General features: G+C 27.1%; 2 protein-coding genes across 2 annotated transcripts in view; both read right to left on the reverse strand.

The window, feature by feature from the left end:
- Positions 1-10,001, reverse strand: part of LOC145192403 (FYVE, RhoGEF and PH domain-containing protein 4-like) — a 35,423-nt gene extending 25,422 nt beyond the window's left edge. Inside the window, exons 1-2 of the mRNA XM_090098501.1 lie at positions 9,611-10,001; positions 7,809-8,258 (exon numbers count right to left, since the gene is read on the reverse strand). The gene's annotated coding sequence lies outside the window, so the exon portion shown is untranslated. The remainder of the gene's footprint in view (positions 1-7,808; positions 8,259-9,610) is intronic.
- LOC149894504 (uncharacterized) lies at positions 4,277-6,295 on the reverse strand. Its single transcript, XM_090098588.1, has 6 exons — positions 6,014-6,295; positions 5,685-5,929; positions 5,373-5,488; positions 5,137-5,221; positions 4,910-5,035; positions 4,277-4,791 (listed from the first exon to the last, which is right to left on the reverse strand). Exons 1-6 carry the CDS (start codon positions 6,180-6,182, stop codon positions 4,504-4,506), a joined length of 1,029 nt encoding a protein of 342 aa, XP_089954714.1. The 5' UTR covers positions 6,183-6,295; the 3' UTR covers positions 4,277-4,503.
- Positions 10,002-10,241: the final 240 nt, after the last annotated feature.

The raw sequence follows: 10,241 nt of genomic DNA on the forward strand, positions 1-10,241 counted from the left end.
ATCTCGACGTCGTCCTTATTTCAACTTAATTTTATTTTGCGTTTATATAAATAAACGAACTAGCCCGGATCGCTATCCGGGCCAGGGTGCTTATTCACAACTCTTTCGTAAGTCAAAAATTTGCGTAAGTTTTGGCGTAAGTTCAAAGTTACGCAAAGTCATATTCACAAACTTTGCCTAAGCAAAAACTTAAGTTTTTGCGCAAGTTTTTACTTACGCAAAAAGTCTAAAAAACGGTATTCACAACATTTTCCTAAAAAGTGCTCAGCGAAGTTTACGCAAGAAAAGTTACGTCTGCTATTTTCTGACTTACGTTTGGCGTAACTTTAAATCATCTAATATTAAAAAATGGCGTTTTAATTATTGTAAAAGATTTCAGATTTTGTTTGTAACTGCCAATAAATTATATACTTATATTAATATTATACTGCTATACGTAAGTTATTTACTTAAAAAATACAGCTATAACCTTTTTTTTAACAACAACAACAACAATAGAAATATAATATATTGCTATTGTTGTTGTAAAAAAAAAGGTTATAGTTGTATTATTTAAGAAATAACTTAACGTATGTTAATATATGGAAAATATATTATTATATTTACCAAAAATATAGAAGTACTACATAAGCTTGTTTTAAGGTGAAAAAAATATATACATAACATTTTATATAATGGATGGTTCACTCTAAATTGAACCATCTATTAGATGGTTCAATTTAGAGTGAACCATCCATTATATAAAATGTTATGTATATATTTTTTTCACCTTAAAACAAGCTTATGTAGTACTTCTATATTTTTGGTAAATATAATAATATATTTTCCATATATTAACATACGTTAAGTTATTTCTTAAATAATACATTTCTTAAATAATACATACGTATTAGACTAATACCATATAAGAGAGCTAGCTCTCTTATATGGTACTATATATATGGAGAGCTCTCTAGAGAGCTCTCTTATATGGTATTAGATGGTTCACACTAGAGCAAACCATCCATTATATAGAATGATAATATGATTATATAGATATAGAATGATAATATAGATATTATATAGATATGAGAGCTCTTATAGCTTGGCTAAAACAAGGAGAGCGACCATAGTAATACTATGGTCGCTCTCCCTGTTTTAGTTTGTATAACATATAGTTTTATTATGTTGTATATGTATACAATTGTAATATTTATATAATTTAGTATATGTTTTAGTTTGTATATAATATAGTTGTGTTATAATACAACCATAAGGTATTATAGTATAGATATATCCTATAGTTTTGTAGTATGACAATAAATAGTTATTGAGATAACTTAATGATATATATGAGAGTTATTAAGATAACTTAATGATTATATATGATATATCCATATTAGTATGAATATTTCATATAGATTTGTAGTAAGCCAATAACTTAGTAAGTAAGTTAAGTTACCTTAATAGCTATTTATTGTCATATTACAAAACTATATGATATATCCATACTATATTAACTTATGGTTGTATTATAATACAACTATATTATATACAATACTATACAAATACTATATACAAATCTATATACAATAATATTATTGAAGTATATACTTTATACTCTTGTCTCTCTCTCTATTATGTTACTCTCTATTACTATATTACTATAATCTCTCTATTACCTCTAAATATTCTATAAATATTACCTCTCTCTCAGAAAGAGAGAGAGTTAATATTTGTGCTAATATAGATGCAATATTATTTAGGCATTTTATTATATAAACAGAGTAAATGGGGTTTAATGCCCCATAGGGCTTAATACCCCACTTTACCCTACATATAATAATAATGTACAATATTCATCAAAGTCTTTTAGTAATAATATATATTACTAATACATGTACATATATTAAATTTAATATACACATAGATTTTGTTACTATATGTTACTCATACATACACACGTATTTAATATATGTGTATGTGTGAGTAACATCATTGTTACTCATACATTTTTACACACACATTTTATTATAATAAAATATGTGTATATTAAATTTAATATATGTATATATATTAGTTATATCAACACCGTGTTTATCAATAACGTGTTCATTGCGCATAATAATAATATTATTATTAGGTGCAATAAATACGTTATTGATTTAAAATTACTAATTTAGTAATATATACAGAATAATATTATATGATTTTATATAGAATAGCATATTAAATTAGCTATTTGAAATGCTATTTGAAATATTCTAGTTAAAATGGATATTCAAATGATTCAAGAAATTGTATTCCAAAATCAAAATTGGCGAAAGGCTCATCGTGCTGTCCTTAATGATTTTTCAGATGTTGAATGTCGTCAGAAATTTCGTTTACCGTTGCGTAAAATATCTGAGATTGTTAACACTCTACAGGATGATCTGTCTTCAACAACTGGCCAAAATAATTCCATTTTACCAGAAACTAAAGTACTTGTATCTTTAAGGTTTCTAGCAACAGGAAGCTTTCAAAATCCAATAGGTAAGAATTATATTATGTGTATATATTTATATATGTTATTGAAATGTATTTAAAAATACTTAAAAAAAAGTAAACATGTTAGCTAATGCTTCACTTAATTGATATTAGTCCAGTGTTTAGATTATAAATGTACGTTCTTTAAGAGACAAAAACCAAACATGATTTTTTAAATTAACAGAACATATTAATTTTTTTAGAATAACTGCAATTTCACAAAACTATGTATTATTTTGTAAGGTTAAAAGTTAAGGTCACACATCTTGTATAAAATCACAGTTTTTATTCAAGAATTTTCTGTAAACATAAACAATTCATAAATTCAATCATAAACTACATCTGAATGAAGCTATGAAAGTTTATTATTTTTTAATTTTAGGCGACACTTCTGAGATGAGCCAGGCTAGCACTAGCCGAATAATCCATCAGTTTTGTGAGTCATTTATGCAACACTACAGCTACCTTGTCAAATGGTACAGTAGTCAAGAAGAAATAACTAAAGTGAAACAAAGTTATTTTGAGGCTTGTGGAGTAAAGGGTCTTTTGGGCCTAATTGATGGTACAATGGTACCCATCAAAGGAGTCACTGGGGCTGATGAGCCAGCTTTTATTTGCAGGTAAAAAATAGTTTTTAAATGAGCCAAAGTAATCTTTAAATAGGCTTGAGTAGTATACAAATTACTATTAAATAATATGATTGACATTTTTATTTTTTTTTTATTCAGTATTTATTACTGTAGGATCTAAATGATCATATTGAAGAGTTAAAATTCTAGTTCCTAATTATAGTTATAGTGTAATTATACATTTTAACTTATAAAAATTCGTTCATTTTGCTTATTAATATGTTTTGCTTCATTTTTTAGAAAAGGCTATTCAGCTATAAATTGCCAATTTGTTGTCGATTATGATGGACAGTTCAGAGATGTAGTAATTAAATATCCAGGATCATGTCATGATGCTTTTGTTTATTCAAATTCTACTTTAAAACAAACGATGGAAGCTGATCCAGTTGCAGGTTTTCTTTTTGGTGATTCAGGATACGGGTTATCGCCAGTCATGATTACACCATTTAGTCCTGCAATTACCCCTGAAGAAATGTTTTTCAACAAAACCCACTCAAGGGTTCGAAGTAGAATAGAACGTTGTATTGGCAGTCTCAAAAACAGGTGGAGATGTCTACATAAAAGTGGCGGAACTCTTCAATATTCTCCTACCAAGTGCTGTTCGATCATTTATACTTGTGTATTACTTGAGAATATGTGCAATTCATTGGGTTTAGAAGAGCCAGATAATGTAGTAGCTAGCGACGATGCAGTTGGTAACACTGAGATGATAACAGATAATAACAGCACTGAAAATAATAGTAATTTTTATCACGTTGGTCGAAGACAAATCAACCAAATTCGACTTGGTTTAACTAGAAGAAATGATTTGAAAAACTATATGTTTGCCAATAGACATCCCCATGTTTTATAACGTTGTGTTATTAAATAAAACTGTTATTTAAAAAAAAAAGCTTTCTTTATTTAAGAAATTTAGTGTGTAAAATAAAAATCTTTTTTTAAACTTTAATAATGATATTTATGTCTATGTTTTTGTGCGATGTCTACGTCTATAAGTTCATATGGGATTGTATAAATTAATTTTTGTTTTATTTTGAAAAGATGTTAAATTAATCAACAAATATAAAATAACATTCAATTTATTAAAACTATAATATTGATTTGATTATTCTAAGATGCTATTAATGTGCAAAGGGTCTTAAAAATTTAGCTTTTGTTTTTAAATCAACATTAGAACAAATTATTTTAAATCAATAATAGAACAGCTATGCTATTCACTTAAGAATTTTTTTTGTTTCATGTTTCATTTTTTGCCATTCGAACATTCGTTTTTAGCTAATGATGAACATTTTTAACTATTATTAGGTAATAAATAAAATTAATAACAAATCAATTTATTAGATAATATGAATTAGATAATGTACATTTATTAATTATTTGAGATTGCTGAAGCGATTTCTTTCAGGGAATTAGTCATCTTTTCAGATGACTCCGCGAGACTTTTTGTTGACTCTGCAATGCATCTTAAGGTGTCGCCAATACTTTCCAAAAGTGGTTGATCAGTTAGAATAGTTGGCTTAAGAGCAGACGCTATTTGCTGTCCGGTTTCAATAATTTGTTGACCAAGCTTGGACATGTTTATCATATAGTTATCTACATTTGATGGCGATAACTTTCGTTTTTTAGAGGACTTTAGTGACTGTTTACACTCGATATTCTAAAATTAAATTTAAATTCGATGTTAAGAAATAAAACAATTTTAAACATAAGTAGTAGTTTATTTATTTTATTTACTTTTGTTGTAAAACAAAAATAATTTAAAGGGAGTGATGCACCTGTTTTGTAAAAATTGGCTCAACAGACGCTTTGTCTTGTATTGTCAAAAACGTAGGAGAACTAGTTGATGCAGTGGAACTTAGCAATTCTTTGGTAATTGAGGATGTATCGTGCAACAATGGTGTCTATAATTCAATATGAGTACTGATTACTGCCAAAAATTGAAAAGAACACTAGGGATCAAAATACAAATAACATATTTTTTGGGAAAATAATATAAAAATACTTTTTTGGACTCTTTTGAACTAGATTGCACTATATTCTCTTTGTAAATCTCATTATCGTTGCAATCTGAAGACTGCATATTGTTGCTAAATTATACAAGTTATATATATATATATATATATATATATATATATATATATATATATATATATATATATATATATATATTAGCAAATAATAAAAATAAGCAAGAAAATTTATTAAACTACCGCATTGCACAAAAAATAGTTTGCATACTGATCAACCGTTTGTTCCTTTGGCTGTAGTGAAAAACTCCCTGATATCTGTTGAAAAATAAAGTCGTTATTCGATGTGGTAGGACTTTGAAGAGAGTCAATACCTCCAGTGATTCCCTGTAAATATATATGTATATATATATATATAAATATATATATATATATATATATATATATATATATATATATATATATATATATATATATATATATATATTATATATATATATATATATATCCATATATATATATATATATCCATATATATATATATATAAAACACACAAAAATTATATTCTTCTAAAATCATTACCATGTATGAAACTTTTGGCATCTTAGACACCATTTGCTGATCAATGGAGTTAAGCTCTTCCAAGCACCCCTCACCCCCGCCAGTCTTGTTTAGACTAGAAATAATCCGTGCTGCTTTTCCCTTGCTTTCAGATTTTTGATCAAATAGCTTCTTTTTACATTGTAGCACTGTGCGGTCTGAACCGACAAGAGAAACCTGGTCTGCAATTTTACTCCATGCATCGTCTTTTGTAAGTTTTGAGATTGCTAAAAATAATTGAAATTTTTTATTAACATTAAAAATGTTTTATCATTATTATATAATATATATCTAAAATAAATCTTTTTTACAAGGAGAAAATTTTCTATCAAGCAATCTCTTATTCTCGTTATACAGCTTGACCAAAAGTCCTATCTGCTCAAGCGTCCAATTTTCAGCTCTTTTTTTAGAATCTTTCGTGATTTCTGACACTAGAGTAAATAATTTCTCAAAAAATTTTAGCATCAACATATTTATCATAATGCCATAATAAAATAAATAAATAAAACGCCATACATAAATTAAAGCACTAAACTACTTTTTTGTACCATTTAATATAAATTTATACTACTATTAATATTAAAAATGATTAGTAAAATATTTAGTAGAAAAAAAGAGTTAATAAAAATAAAAACCTACTTCTAAGCAGCAATATTTATTTATTACTTATGCTACTTTGAAGAACTTTATTTTGTTAACAAAAATAAGTATAATAAATAAAATATAATAAATAAGTCTGCAGATATTTTATAGTAATCAGTAAAGGCATTAAAAATTAATATGTACATTTATAATTTTTAATTATTTCCTTATTAGATCATTTGCTGAGTAAATAGTATATTATTTTAATTTAATTAATCAAGAAATTAGTTAAAGAAACATTTAAAATTTAAATTAAGTACGTGTATTTCCCCAAATAAGGAAGAAATTACTAGAAACATCTCTCTCTCAATCGTTCATTCTCCTTAATTCTCCATCTCATCTTCACTTCCTTTTTTGGGAAAATATACGTTCTTAGTTATATATAATTTATATATAACGTTCTTAGGTATAAATAATTATATAATAACTTAGTTATTATATAATTATATATACATGCAGATATAAATATATATAAATATATATATATATATATATATATATATATATATATATATATATATATATATATATATATATATATATATATATATATATATATATATGTATGTATATATATTAATATATAAATATATATGTATATATATGTATTTATATATATATATATATATATATATATATATATATATATATATATATATATATATATATATATATATATATATATAATATTTTTAGTAGATACCTATCAAAACAAAAGAATTTAGTAATACTAACTACTTATTCTATACAAATAGTTTTTAAATATTTGCGTAAGTTTTTGCGTAAGTTTTGCGTAACTCATGCGCAACCTTAACTTTACGCAAACGCTACGAAAAAGTTGTGAATACCAAATAGTTACGCAAAAAATAGTTTGCGTAAGTTTTTCATAACTTTTGCTCAGCTACGCAAGAGTTACGGAAAAGTTGTGAATAAGCACCCAGCTCGTTTATTCATATAAACGCAAAATAAAATTAAGTTAAAATATTGATGACGTCGATATCTCGGCAAACGGGCTGGCTCGTTTGCCGAGCCAGCCCGCTTTCCATATAAACAGGCCCTTAGTTGACTGATTATTTGTAAATGTTTCCATATAAATCAACATTTTAAACTCTTTCTAAAACTAAAATCATAATAAGCATATCTCAGTTGCATAAGAAAATGATTCAAATAAGATAAAGTTTATATCAAAAAGTTTAAAGTTGCGTTTTTCTAAGTATTTTAACATTCTTGAATATGCTGATTTGTTTACACTTTTAAAAACATATTATCTAATTTTCTGAGCGTAGAAATTAAATAATTTCTTTTTTAAAATTCAGATGAGTTTTTATAGTATTTAACACTTTTATCAGATCTTAGCACTCAATTTTTTCTTCTTGTAAATAAACATACAAACACACACACAGCTACATATGTGTGTATATATATATATTTATTTATTTATTTGTATAAAATGAATAAAAACACCTTTTTATGGAACTCTGAGTTTCATGCCTTTCGGCAATCATCAGCCATAGTGTATATCGTAACTTAAAAACCGTTTAAAAATTACAAATTAAAATCACGGTAGAACGAGTTTTGACGTTACTAAACCGAAACTAAACAAAAAGACGTCAAAGGTTTTAGTCCCTGGTGTCGAATAAGGATAGCAAAAATTTCTTTGCATGACGGCACTTTGATATTATTTCATATCTTTTGTTGAGTAAGTTTTCTCCTTTGTATGATAATATATGAAATTTTTCGCGGAGACAAAGATTACAAACTTTTGCTGCTTGATTGTAGGGCTTGCATTGTGCTACAATCTTCCATGTAATCATCGGTTTCAGATTTTTAGATTTTAGCATCCATATTTCTTTGGAAAGTTCGGTGTCATTTTTATATTTAAGTGCGTTGAAAGATTTAAGATGGTTGGCATATCTAAGTTTAAATGTAGTTTCACTTATACCGAAATAAACTAAATACAAATAAATACAAATAAATAAATAAATAAATATTGCTCTATTATTCAATAGTATCGAGCACTCTCAAACGAACAAGAGTATTTGTATTATTATACTATAACAATACATTATATATTTTGTATATATTTGCTCCGACAAGTTGAGCACTCTTCTCAAGTCGTCAACAAAATGGAAAAAATAAACCTGAAATACTCAATCAAAAATATACCGATTCCATCTGAAAAAGAATACAATTTAAAACTGCTAAACAAAACAGAAATGCTTGTAAAGAAAATGAGTTGGAAGGCGTTCTTCTTCATGAATAACTACCCAAGAAATGATTCAAGTTATACAGACTACGGAATTAAATCATCAAAATGCCCACCGCAAATAAATGAAATGCGTTCTTTTGAAAAAGACCTTATAAATCTAATTAAATCTATAAAATTTTGCAAAGTAAACTGCAAGTTTCAGAATAATATGCAAAAAGACTTAAAATCCATACGTACATCGCATAAAGCATTAGTAAAGGCAGATAAAACATCTAATTTGTATAAGTTATCTAAAGATGAATACAACAAGCTGCTAACAAATGCAATTACTTCTACCAACAAAAAATCGTCGCCAGAATTAAAAGATCAAATAAATAAGGAAGGAAAAAACCTTTTAATCCACCATGAAGTGTTTAATAATATTGAGATAAACGGATCGTCCGGTTGTTTTTTCACTTTAAAAGACCACAAAGATAACTTTATTAACAACCCTTCAGTTCGCCTTTTAAAGGTAGGAAGAATTAGCAAAGTCATTTTATCTAAAATTATCCACGAATTAAAAAGTAAACTACAGTTGAATCAATGGCAAAGCACCCAATTTGTTATAGATTGGTTTAAAAACATCAAAAATAAACATCTTTGCAAATTTCTAATTTTTGATATAAATGATTTTTACCCATCTATTAGTGAAACCACTCTTACCAATGCAATCAGTTTCGCCGAACAACATGTTGTTATAAATGATGACGATAAAAAATTAATATATTGTGAGGCGGGTGTTTTTTGTGTATATGTATAATTTTATCGTTTAATTATTGTGAGTCGGGGTTTCTTTACAGGGAATGGGGTTTAATGGTTTGTATTTACGGAGGATAGGGGTATGGATGTTGGGATGCCTCTTTCGGTTCTGTGTAATGGTAGCACTCTGACTTGTGCTATAATGCGTACTTACTTTTCTTGGCGCGTGATATATTTCTTTATGATTAACAAATCTTTTCCGTTATTAACAAATAATATATTCTCCACTTTAAACTATGTAAAAAAAACTGTTTCTTACTAATTCTTCTGTTCCTTCTTTTATCGTTTATCATGTAACCAACTATAAATTTCCCTATCCTAAATGCCCTCCCGTATATCCCTTATGTCTATAATTTGTCTTCCCTTACTTAAACAATTTTCGTAACTTTCTCAAAGCCTTCTCGTAACCTATCTCTTAGGTTCTTTCTCCTCTTCTCTCCACTTCTTCCCTTTCGCTGCTCCTCCAACTCCCCTTTTCTCTTTTTCTCCCCCTTTACTCCCCCACTCTTTTCGGGTTTCTCGTTTTTATATTTGTTGCTTGTTTTTGGGCGTTGGCGTCTTTTCATTTTCGTTAGATAGCGTGTAAAATATTAATGGTTGATTACGGGTGTTTTGATTGTTGTGAATAGCATCTTGGTTAGTTAGGTTTAGCTTCCTCACAATATAATGCAAGAAAATCTTTAATTTTTAAAAACGATGAAGCTTGGATAAAGAAAAGAGGCGGATTATTTGATGTCACAATGGGTGCATTTGATGGAGCTGAAGTTTGCGAACTAGTTGGTATCTTTATATTGTTTCAGCTTTCTCAATATTACGATAAAAATAATTTTGGCTTGTATCGTGATGACGGACTTGCTATTTTTGAAAACAAAAGCGGCCAACAAATGGAG

The sequence above is a fragment of the Hydra viridissima genome, unplaced genomic scaffold, assembly GCF_058129835.1.
Source record: "Hydra viridissima isolate aposymbiotic clone 2 unplaced genomic scaffold, HvirCarnegie_v1 scaffold_1, whole genome shotgun sequence".
Classification (NCBI taxonomy): Eukaryota; Metazoa; Cnidaria; class Hydrozoa; order Anthoathecata; family Hydridae; genus Hydra; species Hydra viridissima.